We start from the raw sequence: 16,238 nt of genomic DNA on the forward strand, positions 1-16,238 counted from the left end.
TCATATATTGCTACAATAGTAATAAAAAAGTACGCGAAGAACTTTCTTGACAAATTTACGTTTATTACTTTAATAAAAAATAAAATAGCTTTAAAAATATTGAAAAACGTCCACATTGACTGTCCGTTAGCAAAAATGCTAAGGGAGTACTTCATCACTTAAGTCATTTGAAGCAAATTAAAGATAATATATTTCAGATTTTTAGTACGTAGGCACTAGTTTATTTATCGAGCAATCATCACTGGTAAAGTGCAACTTTTTTTTTTCTTCATTTTCTTATTCTTCTTAAGTGCGCATAGTAAGGAACCATTTTTCAACTATGTTCCTTACTATGCGCAGCAGTTATAAAACGTTATTTTCAACAAACAATCAACCCTCCAGAGATCGATATTGAAGGGAACCATCGACTTGTCGACACCATCGTGATATGGAATAGAAATGCTTTGGAAAATGGTTTGAGGGGACCATCATAGTAAGGGAAGATTAAAAAATGACGTCCATCATATTTTAAGGATTTCTACACTCCGTCCCCTCAATCCCTGTCGCGATTTTTTACAGTACCTAATGCATGCATTGTCACATTTTCATAGACTCTTCCTCCCCTCAATGATGGACGTAATTTTTGAATGCTCCCTAACCATGCAATAAAATTATTTAGATTTTTTGTATAGTTCCATGAGTCAATATCGAGTAATGGAACATCGAGGTTTAATCGTATTTGCTATATAGAAACGCCCATAAAGTACTGCTATTGATCTGCAATAGGAATCGTTCATTAATCGGACCCGAACCGAACCAAAGAAAATTTGGTTTTTATATTTTCTAGTGAAAATACATAAACAAACAGTCCAAGCTAACGTTAACCAAGGGTGAACGCAAAAAAGACGTAGTTTGTACCCTTTTTGTATGCTGGTTTAGATTTTAGAAAACTAAGTTAATTACATGTTTTGGAAATCATATACACCCCCATTATTGTTTACGTTCGAATGCGCTTTTGATCGAAAAGCGATTCGCATTCTCGTTCACCCTAGCAAAATCAAATGGGCCATGGATTCGATCGAAAGTTGGATCCGCCTTAAACAAGAATAAGGGTGATAATGATTTCGATTATTTTGAGAGTTGCACTTAATGGCATTCATTAACAGTAATTATCATGGATTGAATTATGGATAAAATTCCCTTCATTCAGTAAACTTCTATGTTAGAGACATTCCACGCTCCACTAGGGACGTAATGCCGGATAAAGTAAGAAAATGAAGAGTTCAACTGTTAGTAATGCTTTTAGTAAAATACATTAACTGTTATAAAGAATTTATCGAGTGCGCAGAGTTAGGAACCTAAATGCGCAGAATAAGGAGCATTGCAAAAATGAGTGCGTAGAGTTAGGAACACGGACACCCTTAAGAAAAAATAAAAAATTGCAATAAAAATCATTACTTAGTGAAGCTTTTATATTTTTTCCTTATACATACGATCAATAAGTATTTGCTCCCAAAATTTCAGACTATTGTGTTTTGTTTTCAATTAACTACAGCTGTTTGAAATTTGAAAAGCCTTAACTGCGCAGAGTATGGGGCCTTCGCGGTACGCCCTCATGAGATGTTCATCATGGAAACATCTCCACATGATTAGGATGATAGTGTTTTCTAACACAGAACACCTAGATATAAAAATGAATGTAATGTTTGGAATGATACTAATAAAGAAATAAAAAAACGGTTATCCGCCCCAACTGTGTGCAAATCAGTATCATGTTGTGGTATTGAAAATTTTTGTCCGTACTTTCCATTGTTCAGTTTGCTAAGTGAACACTGTATGAGTAATTTCTTTTCAGTTCCATTCAAGAAGTAAGTTGATGTTTTCAATTCATATTCTTTTCATTTATTTTATCAAAATTATATCAAATTGTCGATTGAATGACATGAATACTGTTGTGAGAATGTAATAAATTAATTTATGATGGAAGAATAAATTAGCACTGGAAAATTAAATCTACAAATCTTACTTATTAACATAGCACTGACTTTACATAGTATGTACTTAAAGTTGCTCAATTTGATCCATAACAGCGTATACTAACAAAACTAGCTATTTTGTATTTTCAAAATTTCCTTAATAACTATTCAGGAACTTTTTTCTTATATTACTATATTGTCAAGTTTACAATATTATTGTCTCAGATGTCACAGAGAAATGAGCTTTCGTTTATTGTGCAATATAATACAACATGGTTATTGTACGACTACATTCAGTAACCTTGAACGGATGTCCGCAGGGAATTGTCGCCTGCTAATACTGATTGGATTCAATGATCATTTGAAGAGCATTACGTCTAACTTTTTGGTGTGATTTGATCATAAAACCAATTATATTATTTACATAATATACAAATATCACAGCACGGTAAGTTGTTTGAATGATGTAAATAAATAATCATATGAAATATATTAGTCAGTCTATCTTACGCTGTAGTTATTTCATATGGTTATCGTAATGAAACATAAAATTAAGTAAGTGAAATGCATCGATTTGTTTCTAATCTTCTATGAATACTGTATCATTGCTGCATTAGTAACTATGTGAATATCTCACTTTTATCGTAATAATCAAATACTTATTTGAAGCGTAAGGCATTTAAATTTGATTTAATGTTTGTCTTCTATAAAGTGAACTATTTCACACGCTTGGCATTTGTCCTACGGTCGGCAGAGGAATTCTACTTCAAGAGAACCCCATTTGAAATTACTGGACTGACTTTTTATTACCTTTGCGCTGAACTTTCTTCTGGTTTTGCTTAATTAATTTTGGCTGTTGGCTTGCACTAAACTTCTTTTTATTGTTGTTGGATTTCCGTACTTCACCTACCGGTAGGCTGGGCGTGGTCGAGCTTGTTGGCGTATTATTTACAATGCAGCATTTATTCTTGAGCTCATTTCTTCTGTTATGTCCCTTTTTCGGCTTCCTTCTTGGTTTTTTTGTGGTGCGAACCTTTCGCGTTGGTCTGCCTTTCGTTAGCTTTTCGATCAAAGAGTTGACATGATGTTGCATATCCTCCAGGAAGCACTGGAAGCGACATTTTAGGAAATGCTTGTGGAGATCCATCGTGATCAAGTCTTCCGTCATGTTGAAATTGATTTTCTCGCTCATTTGCTTTGCCGAAATTCCAGTGTGATTTTCCTTACGATTTTTCGTTTTGTTTCTAAATTCATGTATGCCACAAAGCAATGCTTTCGTTTGGCCTCGCAGTTCTTTTAGCTTATCGGACTGGCTATGATCGGAATTTGTTGACTTTTCGATCTTTACCTGCATTTTATAAATCACTTCAACGGATGCTAAGTAAATTTGGACATGTCGTTCCCATGTTGTTTGATTCTGCAAAGAAGATTGAAATTGATATACATTTTTAGTTTTCCGGTCACATTTAAATATGTGTATGTTACTAGTATGGCACATGTATGTTTTTTTTTTTTTTTTTTTTTTAATTCGGAACATAAACCACTGCGACCAATATTTGATCTATTGTAGTATATCCCGTGTCCTTTGTTTAGTGCATGTCGTGTTACCTTATCACTATGTATTGAGAAGTGATAAAGTATTCGGTTTTCTTACAGTTGTAATTCCTAACTTGATCGTAGGAAAGGATTCTAATTGAAAGGTTCCGCTATTTATACCCTTTGAAGAATGTGGTGGGTACACTCTCCACAGGCGCGCCCCTTTATCAGTAAAAATCGGATCCCTTGACAAAGCCATGAAATTACACCGATATTGTCCATGCATCAGAATCCTAGTCCTTACTTCTTCAAACTAGAGAACTAAATAAATTAAAGATTAGAAAACAAATTGTTGTATTCGACTCATTTTTTTTCCTTGTCTCAAGATCATTCTCGGCAACCGGGAAAACCGAGACTTGTCACTTTCAACAAGGGTTAAAAATGTAATAAGGACTAAAAAAATGTTCCTTTGATTACTATAATATCCTGTTCTCTTCGTTTGAAGCAGTCAGGACTAGGGTTCACTGGTAGATCTTTACCCCATAACGCACCACGGAAAGGTGATCTACCCGCGTTATGGGTAGCACATGTATGTTACTAGTATGGCAATTATAATTTCAACTTTTTAACAATAATTGTTTTCTGTACGAAAAGTTTGAGGTGAAAGCTGTAAATGCTGAAGGTAAACATAACTGCCCACGTTCGCATGGTTGACGTAACCACCAACTCTATCATTTTTGGGAAAATGCGGTTTTTCGTTCCCGGCTGCATTCTTGTATCTGTTAATAATTTTGGTCAAATCATCTGTGCATTCACTAAAGATTGAAATTAAAAAGTTGACTGGGGAAGAATTTTTTCTTCATTTCGTACTTTTGTCATCTTTTAACACAAACATCATTTTATGCAATCAATCAATACGTTTGATGAACGATTATATGGATGAATTGATGTAAACACATAATCACTATCATAGCAACCTGGTTTATACTCTAAACTATACGAATAAGCGCTAGATTAAGCGTATGTTTGTTCGGATAATTTGGTCACTGAGGAAAGCAAATGTAAGACTGTCATAAGATTTGCTTATGGAATTACGACACAAGAAAAATCTTTGAAATTCATAAGACCATCGTATGGTTTTCGGCAGATGTTGTTTCCATAATACACCTCGAAGGAATTTCGTAAGATGATCTTATGAACCATCATTGGCTTGATAACAAAATTCATAGATAGTCTTTTGAATTACGTTCTGATCAATTCTTGGTTCCATAAGACTGTCTTGTTTAATTTGAGCTTTAGATTATAAATTTCAATGAATGAATAATACTAATCCGCGTTGAAAAATAGGTTAACCAACTTGGGAAAATCAAATTTTCATCCATTTTGTCACGCCGCAATTCGATCAAAGCACTTCACTGTAAGCATTAGAATCGATTTGCGATACGACAAAATGGATGAAAATTCGATTTTCTCTAGTTGGCTAATCTGTTTTGAACGCAAAGAAGTATATCATAGCAGCGAAACATTATTGAGAAAAGTTGTGAAGAACGCCTGAATTGTTGCGGGTTTACGTTAGGGGCGGATTAATGGATGAGGGGGGTTTGTGATTTCTTACGCGTCATACAAATTGTTGTGAATTTTCATTCACAAATCTTATTGTTTGGATTCAATTCCTTAATCTGTTCGAAAGAAAGTGTTAGTTACAGCGGAATTGATGATAAATAGAAAATATTTACCCTTTGATGCATTAGAAAAGGAGTCAGCCAGCGACAAATCAGCAAACACGTCCATTTCGGAAGCCATATTGAATTTCTGATAGTGAAATGAGAAAATTTGCCTCACGTGGCACACAATGACCTCACAATGATGAGCAATGGGGTTCATAAGCGTTCTTATGACATTGACAATTGATTGTTATGAAAAAATTACACTTGTCTTATGAATCTCAATCTCGTCGAATGAAATACACAAGTGTCTTATGAACCAACAAAATAATAATAAAAAACGCGTTCATTAGTGTGATCTTATGAAAATCATGCGAGATTTTTGCCTCAGTGTGTATATGCTCATGTCAATGCGTTTTACTCTTATACTTAAAATATTTTCGAATAAATGACAGCATGTACAATGCGTAAATATTTTGGTCATTTTGGCGTTTACGGATTAATCGGATTAATCTATGCATAAACACTAGGTTGAAATTTTTGAAAATGCGAAATGTTATAAGTTTGTCATTGTAAAGTGCTCGTTTTGGTAGGAAAAAAACAGGTAAAAATTTGAAGTCCGAACGTGGACGCTAAGTGGTCCCCCAACGGCACTGAATGTATTAGGCGTAGATGATCCCTTGCGCAAAATCGAGCTCGCTGCTTTAGCGCACGCAGCATGAGTACGAAAAGCCACCAGTAACAAATTGTCCTGCGCGCGTTGATAATCAGCATAGAAGTTTGTTTTCTTTGTAGTTGTGAATTTTATGTCAGCGTGCAGTGTTAAAAAGATATCCACAGTACAAAATATTTTTTTACTTCAAATTCTGAGTTATCATTCAAATAAAAGGGAACAAAATTGGAATTGCTTGTAGTTTTTTTTTTCATATGAGTATGTGTCGCTCTTCTTTGGCAATGGTTTTTGTAACTAAAGAGAAATTTACAAACAAAGATGTACAAACGCAATCAGTGGGCAAGATGAAACAAATCATAGCCACACATTTGTAAAGACCACATGTAATAAAAGTCATGAAAAATTAAAACATAATAATGAACGCGATTGAAAGGCGCTGGATGGCAGCCGTAATATTTAAGGATTTTCTTCTTTTAAAATTTTTCCTAGCTTTCGATGTCAGTGTAGCGATAGATTTTCTGTAGTTTGTTTACTTCTCAAATCAACTTAGTCGTGTATGATTCAGAATTTTGTGTCTGACGTAGGTTGAGTAATAATTATCGAAACACTTTTTAAATAATAAGGAAAATAACAATCAACTAGTTTTGAATGGTGTCACACATGTCAATGAATTTTGATCTTGTTAACCGGAATATGGCGGAGGGATCCAAAAAACAAATCGTTCTTATTAGCAGCTTGTCGATGCCAGGCCATGATGCTTGCATTCACCGTAAATTTGAGAGTTGCTGTTGTCGTGGATTAGCTACTCACAAAGCTCATCGTAAAAAAATCATCAGGTGAAAAAAATAATTAGCACCAACATAAAGATGACGTTTTCACACTTTGAGATAGAGCGCTTGATTTTAATGGATTGCCTAAACTGCGGCATTGCCATAGTTGAAAGAATAATTATTGCTTAGTCATAGTGGAGAATTTGGCGATAGTCCTCTGCTGTGATCAAAACAAGTGCAGTGAACTAGTATAAATTTCGGCACCATTTTACTATTTTCGACAACCGAATTTGAAACGTTCAATTCACAATGTGTTTCTATCTACCCTAGCAGCACACATGTTTTAATCGAGGCAGAATAACAAATTGTCTGTTTCATCGACAACAAAATGCACCGCCAATTTTGAAACAGACCGACAAATCGTCGCCAGCGAACGAGTCAAAGGTGAGACGTCAAATTCGCAACGGCTGGTTGGAGTGCGACCAAAACGTCGCGTTCGATTAGGTGCAAAATTTACAATAACTTACAATTAGTTAAAAAATGAATGAATGATGCATTTGGATACTGATGTTTAATGCGGTATTTGCATATACCGATCACTTTGACGTAAAATCTACAACAAAACTGGTTATTGTTTACAAAATTTCCATACACCTTTCTTCACGTACACGACGGCACGAAATCAGGAGACTGTGCGAATTGAAATTGCTTTAATATTACATTTTTATTGTGCACGATTATATGCGACGGCCACTGTAGTCAAAATCAACCTTACATACTAAATATTCTGAGAAATAATGCAATATGCAGGGTGTTGATAGCGTTACAATGCTCTCGTAAATAAAGTTACACAAAATCAGGCTCTTGTGGCTCAGACTCTAAACACCGTCTATGTTATTTTTATACATCCAGAAAAATCAAGTGCTGATTTCTGCTTAATTGTTTTAAACTTCACGACGCACAAAGATGCTTGCGGTGCTTTCTTCACATTGCAAAAATCATCCCAGGAGCACGTTTTTCAGCAAGTGTTAAAATTACACACCCGTTGTGTTGGTTCAGGAGAGCCTAATTTTATGCGAATTACACTCAATTTTGTGTAGCTTCGTTTATGCGCGGGTGAATAAATAATTGCAATGTCTCAGATTGTAATATCACGTCATTTTAGCTGCACATCTGTCTCATCGCGAAAGTGGTGTGTAATTATATAATTGAAATGTAAAAAACAACCGGCGGTGACAAAAAACGATCTAGCAATCGATGAAATTGATTTGGAAAGTTGAAAAGCCGTGAACCCTGGTCTTGTGAGTGAGAACCGTGACCAATACCTCTCAGTCGTTCTACCACGATGAGGGAAGAGTGTTAAATTTTGAACAACGTTTATGTTACTGACCGTAGGATGTTGCTTGGTACTTGCATCCAGCTCAGTTTACGTTGTGAGTGAAATATTGTTGAAACAGTGGCCAAAAGTCAAAAAAGTTGTCGGATATTTTTTCCTTGATATCTTTAGTATTGTATAACAATGGATTACCTGCTTTGCTCTTGTCCACAGTTGATTAGCAGGAGTTTTCTCATTTTATTTTGGATGGGGAAAGGCATCTAACTCCAAATTTATTGTGAGTGGAAGCTGTAATCAAAAAACTATTTGATAGGCGTTATAGCCATCATCGTTACGCACAACCGGTACCAAATTTTGTTTTCGAAAATAGTTCCCATTTTTGAGAAATTACTCGTTAGATGCTTTTCGCCATACAAATATTTTTCGCGTTACCTTTTAGCGATTTTTTTGTGCATAGCCACTAGCGTGTGCGTTACTATGTTACGAGTAGCGAATCAGGGCATGTATGTAACCCATTCCCCAAAGTTTTAGTGACCTGTTGAGATGTCGTTTGATATTGATCCTTTTGAATATTTCAAATTTCGTAAATGCTGTTCCATCAAAATTACAGTTTCTGCACAAATCTGACTCAATCGGTCTTATTCGAAAAAAAAACATACCTTTTTCTTTTTGTTGAAGATGCTTTGAATCCTATTTGACATGTAAACCATTTGAGAATGTCAAGAAGTGTATAACATAGAGCTCCTTTAAACAGAAGACATTTTTCAAAACTAGAGTAGGTTAAAAAAGAAGAAAAACTAGAGTAGGATAACGCTCTAAAATGATCATTCACCCCTCAATGAGTGGCGAATATACCACAATATTCGATGTACTACGGCTTCATTTGCGTTTTAACGCGCCAAGAGAACACAATTTATTTTTTGGATACACTGCCAATCAGACAATTAGATCATCATACTTGTTATAAATAGAGTATGGTGGAGCAAAAGTTCGACCTTAGTGGTATAATCAAAGTTTCCAGGAAAACAATAGCAGTTGAATCAAAACAAATACCATACAGTGAACCTACAACATTTTGGCTATAATTTTGCTGAACAAAATTGCGTCAAAATAATTACCCATTTTTAGTTATAACAGTTTCAAAATTGATTGTCTTAAACGAACTTTTGCCCCACCGGTGGGGCAAGAGTTCGAATCTAGTGTGGTGCAAAAGTTTGCTGGCTAAAACACAGAATATCGATACTTTTATGACATGTATACTTTATAACAGCCATAAATTTAAGTTTGCCGAAAAATACACACTAAAATTTCATAAAAAACTTGCCCGAAACAGTGTTAATTGCAATATACACAAAAATAGCAGTTTTCCGCAAAACTGAGTCAAAATGTAAAATTTTGGTGACTTCCGCTCGATCAGGCAAATTTCTGTAAATTTGAAGATAATATGTGGATTTATACATGCGTCGAACTTTTGCCCCACTATGGGCCAAAAATTGTTTCCAAGCATTTATGCAAAAACTAATACACCTCAAAGCATCATTATGATAGGTCTATAAACGCCCTTACATAAAATATTGACAAAGATTTTATCTTCATTTGGTTCCATGCAACGAAAGTTTGACCGAAAATTACAACATTCACGTCGAAAAACAGCAAATAGCCATAACTTTTCCAAATATCAATAAATTTTTATGAAATTTGGAGTGAAAGTCTCTTATTTGAATAGAATTCGCACCACCATAACATTTATAAGTTTTGTTTTAAATTGAGCTAGAAATCTTAAAAAGAAACTCTTGCCCCACTCGAACTTTTGCCCAACTTTACTCTATCGTCTTTTAAGGTGATTATAGAAAGCAGCAACACCTCAAATTTTCAAGAGCACAATACTTGGGAGCCAAACAGCGCTCCGCGTTGAAAATTTTTCCCATTGATCACCACCAGCAAGCAAGTAGTTTGATTGATTTTCAACGCGAACTGTTGTCAGATTCTCCAGTACTGTGCACTTGCAAATTCAAAGTTTAGCTTTGTTTTATAATCACCTTAAGGTGATTATAAATCGAAGCTACACTCTTACATCTCAGCAAAAAAATATTGCGTTTGCATCACACCGAAGCAACAATAGGCTTTTGAGTGAAATTACATGGAAGCAAACGTAGCAGACATTAGAAATAACAAGCCTTGTAGTTAGATTTATCAGCATCTTTTGAAAAACGGCTCCGTTGACTGAGATTTTCAATAACAGGATATTTTGAAAACACGTTTCACTTTTTCAGCCATAAAAATGACGGACTACATTTGACGTTTCGTGACAGTGGAATATGCGCTGCATATGACGTTGATATTTTTCCACTTCGCGAGCCTCTCTCAGGTCGCTACTATCCGGCAGGTGAGCGGTTTTATCCCTTCACCAAAAATACTCGCGATTTTTAATCATTTCTTCGAGTTCTAAACAAAATAGAAGCAGCAGTGATAATCTATTATCCCTAAGTCTCCAAAAAGCGACATGCTGTGTCGATGCTGTGTAATTGATTCTTGATTTTCGCATACACATAGAATTCTTAGGGGGCGGTCATCCCCTACCGTCGGCGTTACGTAGGTTTATTACAATAAATTCGGTATTCGGCTTTTAGATAAGCAGCACATATTTTACTGCTTCGACTATTGGAATATTTTTATGCGGTTACTCTATTGTTATTTAACCGAATACACTCGCTAAACTAAATGCTATTATTTTGGTATTGGTATTGATTGTTTACCTTAGGTAGCTCCTCAAATAGTAGTTGCATATTTGAGATAAATATGCCGCCGGAAATTTGATCGTTTTTGGACTTGAACATCGAGAGTTAAAATGGGCAATTGGTTTGAATGCGTAAATTGAAAAAAGCCTTTGAAGAAAACACCACACCGATACTGAACAGGTGATTAGCATGCAATGTCCCTTGGCAAAGTAGGAAAATCTTCTTTGCTAAAGAAGTGAGGCGAGAATCGAACACACATTCCCTAGAACAATGCGTTTGCGTAGCGCGTAGAATTTGGAAATAGGATTCATCATCATGGCAATCACCAAAGCTGTTCTCTCGATTGGTTATGATCTAGAACGATGTTATTGAGAAAATCGCATTTAAGAAAAACAAACTTCAGTGCGATCAACTTTTCAATCGGTAGGTATACGGAAAATATCACAAATGTTAATAGCAATTTTTTTACAATCAATCCAAGATATTCTGATGTTTCTACAAGTCACCCGAAACTGAAGAGACCGTACCAAGCGTGTTTGATTTGCTGCTAAGATTAAAAGCATTAGAATACTTTTCAAATATTCGATATATAAAGGGCGTATTAGGCAAAAGTGAAATTCGTAAAATTAAAGAAGAAATGTGATGTTCACACAAATAAATGTTGAAACATTCAACGCTACTAAGACCCGTCGGCTTCCTTGAACGTTGCAGCCAAAATGCGGTTTTCAACATGCCATGGCACGACGAGATGAGGCGCCGGTTGTCGTATAAAATCAGTTTAGCTAATTTGGGCTATTTCTAAAAGCGGTAATGTCGGAAGAATGCCGCAGGATAGTAAAACGGTGTCTTTTCCCCTTAATCTTATTTTTCACGTCTCGATTTCTCCGAGACAATATATGATTGTAAATATGGGTTAAGTGTGCGAACTGAGCATGGAAAATAAATCAAACTTTTTATGTCCAGACAAAATTACAATCGATCCGCTCTTGTTGAGAAGGACCCACCGTACAAGTTGCACAAAACTATACACACGCGGATTGCGAGAATCTTTTCGCACGGGTGTTGCACCACATCGGGCACCTCCATCGGTATGGGCGCGAAATGATGGATTTGGATTCGTGAAGAAAAAAAAAAGGATCATTCGTCTCTAAAATTATGGATCAATTTTTGAAAAAGGCAAACGACGATATGGTGCTCTTTCGTCTTCCTGCGATGTGACATGATAATGAGTTATAATTTTAATTACAGGTCGGAACGGCGCAAAGCTTTTGCTCCGGGGGCTGCAAGCAGACGGTGTGATTTTTTCTGCATATATACCAGTGCCATTGAGGTTTTAGAACATTATTGGTGTTATTGTTGGATTGGGCCCTGAGACTACTAGATTTGTGCTGATGCGAGGCCGTTGTCGTCGCTGTAGAGATTTTTTTCGTCTGTGTGGCAATTTTCATTCTAAACATTTATATAATTTGGCAATACAAATAGAAAACCCAGAAGTTATGTTTTGCCTATCTTGCTATGTATTAGCCTCGTAACATGAGTGCTGGATTTGATGTTGTTGATCCTTTGATCGCTGTTTATTCGAATACATTGGGAATTGGCTCGAGCTTTAGCTTCGTTATGAAAACATATTTCGTCGCTGTTGGATCGTAACCAAATGGTTTCATCTAGGTGGCCAAAATGATGACGAATCACAGAATAGGCAGCATTCGCTTGAGGAAAGCGTGTGAATCATATATGTGAAAACGAATTTGATATTCATTGGCGGCTAACCTCATCTAGTAGACGAAATGAACATACAAACAACCAAATTGGCTAGAACAAGGCGGTATATTTTATAAATAATACATATACAGCTTTAGTTGCTGCACATTGTGTAACTTCTCATCAATGGGTAATTTACGGGAGAAATTCCTTTGGCAGTAAAAAACGACTAATAAGCGAAAATATGAAATGATGTTTACGAACCTCCTCCCAATAATAGCATCCAGAATCTTGAATACTTATGGTGGTGATGAACGAACGCACAATGACGCGATCGAAAAGCCAGAAGCGTGAAAGATAATTTAATGATAAGCTTCTTGCACGGAGGCTTCCACGACCAGGAGCGGTAAAGAAACCATCTGCACGACACGAAACGCACTGCACTCTCATATGGATCATGATCATATCGTTATGATAATGATATGCCTCAATATGCGGCGTGGATAGAGTAAAGCAAAATATGCTGCGCGCTTGTTTCGCTGGATCCGCGGGAAAATAAATCGTACTTTCTGTTGTCTAGCACATGTGAGATCAAGTACTATAGCACCTTACTAATCAGTTGGATGTACGTAAAAATCAGTACCAACAAAATTCTCTTTAAGATGCCAAATTCAATATACTGCAAGCCAGGGCTGCGATTGGGGTAATGGAAGAACAAATAAGTATGATTTTCGAATAAGTTAGCATCAGCGGCTGAAGGAATACCTTGTTTCCCATGCCTTTGCTGTCCAGATTCAGCAGAATCGAACAATTTGAACTAATTATCATTAGGCTACTGTGTGCTACCGTTTAAACGAAAGCATGTGCCCGGTGTTTTGTTATTCATACGCGCGGAAATTTTGTTCTCACCTTTATCGTCTCGATGCACCTCAATTTAACCACTTTTTTGAACTGTTGCGTTGTGACACATGTGTTTTAACAAGTTGTTTGCCATAAACATACCACTAGCATAAAAGCTAACTATTGCTTACCTTTTTGAATGGTTTCAAGAATTTGTAAATGTCCTGATTTTGAGCTGAATTCCAGTCTGTATTCTCTTGGTTGTCTGTTATTTGCGTCAACTCGAGCAATGTTCTAGTGATTGATTCATTTATCTGTAGGAATAGCGGAAAATACTAGTATTATTTATCTGTGCTTTAATTGAGGTTTATTTTAAGCTGCTATATAAGTTTTCTAATGTCGTATATTATAACTTTCAAATATAACTGATTTATGGAAAAATGTGTACTTACCCTAATCAGATGGTCTCTCCGTTCTGTTGGCGAAAGCGTTGTTTTGGTTTCATTAGAGGACTTAAAATTATTCACTGTACACGGATTCTTCCACAGATCATCTTGCAACTTCAGATGGTCTAAAGGCAAACAATGTGTACCCATTATACATGCACTGATCACTAGCATCCATGAGATTGGGCAGCGCGAAACCACTGTAATTTTAGATAGAATCCTAGTTAATCGCAGCATGGTTTTCCGTATCACATGTACTCGTTTGAAATGCACACACAATTGAAGTAACGATTTTTTGGCACGTGTCCTTGCGCAATGCATATGGGAGATATAACAAATAGTTGCACACATTTAGTAGCTTTAGGCACTTTTTGAAGTAATGCACGATATGTATTCAGATGTTTTTTGCAATCACACCATTTGTGCACATGTAGTATTGGCGTTTGAAAAATTGCGCGCTTTCACAACGGAAGTATCGTACACAAGTCGTCATGCACTTTTGAACATTTACACCCGGCTTTCTCTTGCTTCCTGACCAGTTTGTGTCTATCTTGCTCAACGTTCTGAGCACAACTGACTTTAAAGTTCAATTTTCAAAACTGAATGACTGAGAGGTGTTTTTTTTCTTCCTTCCCATCACACTTTTTCACGCCAGTCCGCAAAACTAAGAATTGATTTCTCTATGTACCCATCGGCACTGGACCCTTACACAAATGATCTCTGAATGAGAGAAGCCGAGTGGTTACTCTCTGTCCGAGCACACGGTATGATAAAAGTTCAAAATTATATACGGTAGGTGAATGTAGTCGTTTTCCCTGCGGTCGGCCTGCTGGTCGTATCTTGTTGAGCTTTGTACAATTGTGTTTTATGATGAGTAAGAGAGCCGAGAGAAATCACAGGAGTGAGAAAAGGTGTGTTTGGGTGGTTTTTCCGGTGGTTTGCAGCGCTTACTGTACCCCTTGCAGTCTCTTATTCATGCTCCATCAAAGTAAGATAGCTCTTAGAGACACGCAAGGACATAACTGGCATATTGGTTGTCGTCGATGACGGTTTGAGGCACATTAAGAACGGGTGGAAAAAAAAATGAACTATTAACCGATTTGACCAAATGCCGTAACTAAAACATTGTATTGTCCAATGATGGATAACATTTTTTATAAAAATCATAATCATAATTTTGAAAATAGATATTAGATCCAGAATTTCGGAAATGTTGGCAAAAGTCGCATAAATAATTAAATCCCCCGTTTTGGGGCCGATCTATTTTCATTTTACTCGGTAATCAAATCTCTAAGTGTTTCAATATATTGTAATTAAAAAAGATTAAACTTTAGTAAATTAAGACCGAGAATTTGTAAAATAATAACACAAAAGCACAAGAGGGAATTACGGATGCAATACCGTAATTTCGGTTGAAATTGATCATTTTCACAGATTTACTGATCGTATAAGCGGTTTCTTCACCATCGCTTAGGCCTTAAACCTGGTTTAATCGTATGGGTAAACGTGGTTTACGGCTTAGGCGAAGGTGAAGAAATTGACCCTTAGTGGGTTGGGAGCAAAGGGGTGTAAGTGACAAAAACCTAGATTTAAAAAAAAATCAGTTTTTCCTTCAGTTTTCATTCCATACAAGTTGTATAGGAGCTAATAAAATAAGCCAGTCTTACACGAATTATTTTTCTGTTTTCTGTTGGACGGGAAAACCACCTAAAATACCACAAGGTAGCTTGGAAACAGTAGCACGTTTTGGTATACACCCGATTCTGTTTTTGCACGGGGGATGCGTACCGTGCAAAAAAAGTTTTCAGTTCAAAACTTCAAAAACCGTGCAAAAAAACTAACACCAATTCTCGACGTTTCATGCAAAAATAAGGTTTTGGTGAAAAATTTTGTATGGAAACTTTTTTTGCACGGCCGTGTAAAAAAAATCCGTGCAAAAACAGAATCGGGTGTACTTAACTCAAAACTCACACATAACGTAGCAACCGAGTTACCAACTAACAATTTTGCTGCAGACATGGGCTTTAATACGCTTAATAAGTACATATATAATTTTCCATGTACCTCAGCTCTAAGTAGCGGCAGAATTACAACTCAAAATTTGCTGCTTACAATTGCTTAACCAACTAGATAGATATTTAGTGTTGTATTCACACTTGCACCACGTTGCGTCAGAATTACACATTAAACATTCCAGACTTTGAACGCCCTCAGGCTTCTGAACAACTTGGCAGACCGCAGTATATTAAAAGGTTAGGATGTCGAGATATTGCATCATTTCATGTGATGTTAAACTTTTTGAGGGATGTTGCACTACTTAACAGGGGTGTTGCAATACATACTTCACTAAGTGATTACATAGTTATGGCCATCCCTCGATCCATATAATACTACCCCTCTGAATCACAATTTGATGAAAATCCATAATTTTAAATACCTCCTTGAATTTATATCTTCGTATGTATATGTAATACAGAAGAAAAATGGTATCAGTAATTTAGGGCCATATCATTTAAACTTACATATTATTTTTTGGGTTCAGTGTTGCCAAATATATTTATTTCATTTCAACAAATTCT

General features: G+C 36.1%; 1 protein-coding gene across 1 annotated transcript; it reads right to left on the bottom strand.

The window, feature by feature from the left end:
• Nucleotides 1–2,472: 2,472 nt before the first annotated feature.
• Nucleotides 2,473–14,366, bottom strand: LOC110678629. The gene is made up of 3 exons (XM_021851750.1): nucleotides 13,666–14,366; nucleotides 13,405–13,527; nucleotides 2,473–3,372 (listed from the first exon to the last, which is right to left on the bottom strand). Exons 1-3 carry the CDS (start codon nucleotides 14,008–14,010, stop codon nucleotides 2,743–2,745), a joined length of 1,098 nt encoding a protein of 365 aa, XP_021707442.1. The 5' UTR covers nucleotides 14,011–14,366; the 3' UTR covers nucleotides 2,473–2,742.
• Between the last annotated feature and the right edge of the window lie 1,872 nt (nucleotides 14,367–16,238).

The sequence above is a fragment of the Aedes aegypti genome, chromosome 1 (assembly GCF_002204515.2).
Source record: "Aedes aegypti strain LVP_AGWG chromosome 1, AaegL5.0 Primary Assembly, whole genome shotgun sequence".
Lineage (NCBI taxonomy): Eukaryota > Metazoa > Arthropoda > Insecta > Diptera > Culicidae > Aedes > Aedes aegypti.

What these genes read in the sequence shown, in the direction of transcription:
- LOC110678629 (XM_021851750.1), bottom strand. Translation starts at nt 14,010, where the DNA reads ATGTGTGCAACTATTTGTTATATCTCCCATATGCATTGCGCAAGGACA. An exon ending in GGAGAGACCATCTGATTAGG is followed by an intron (nt 13,528 to 13,665) that starts GTAAGTACACAT and finishes CTATTCCTACAG; the next exon opens with ATAAATGAATCAATCACTAG. An exon ending in TCTTGAAACCATTCAAAAAG is followed by an intron (nt 3,373 to 13,404) that starts GTAAGCAATAGT and finishes TCTTCTTTGCAG; the next exon opens with AATCAAACAACATGGGAACG.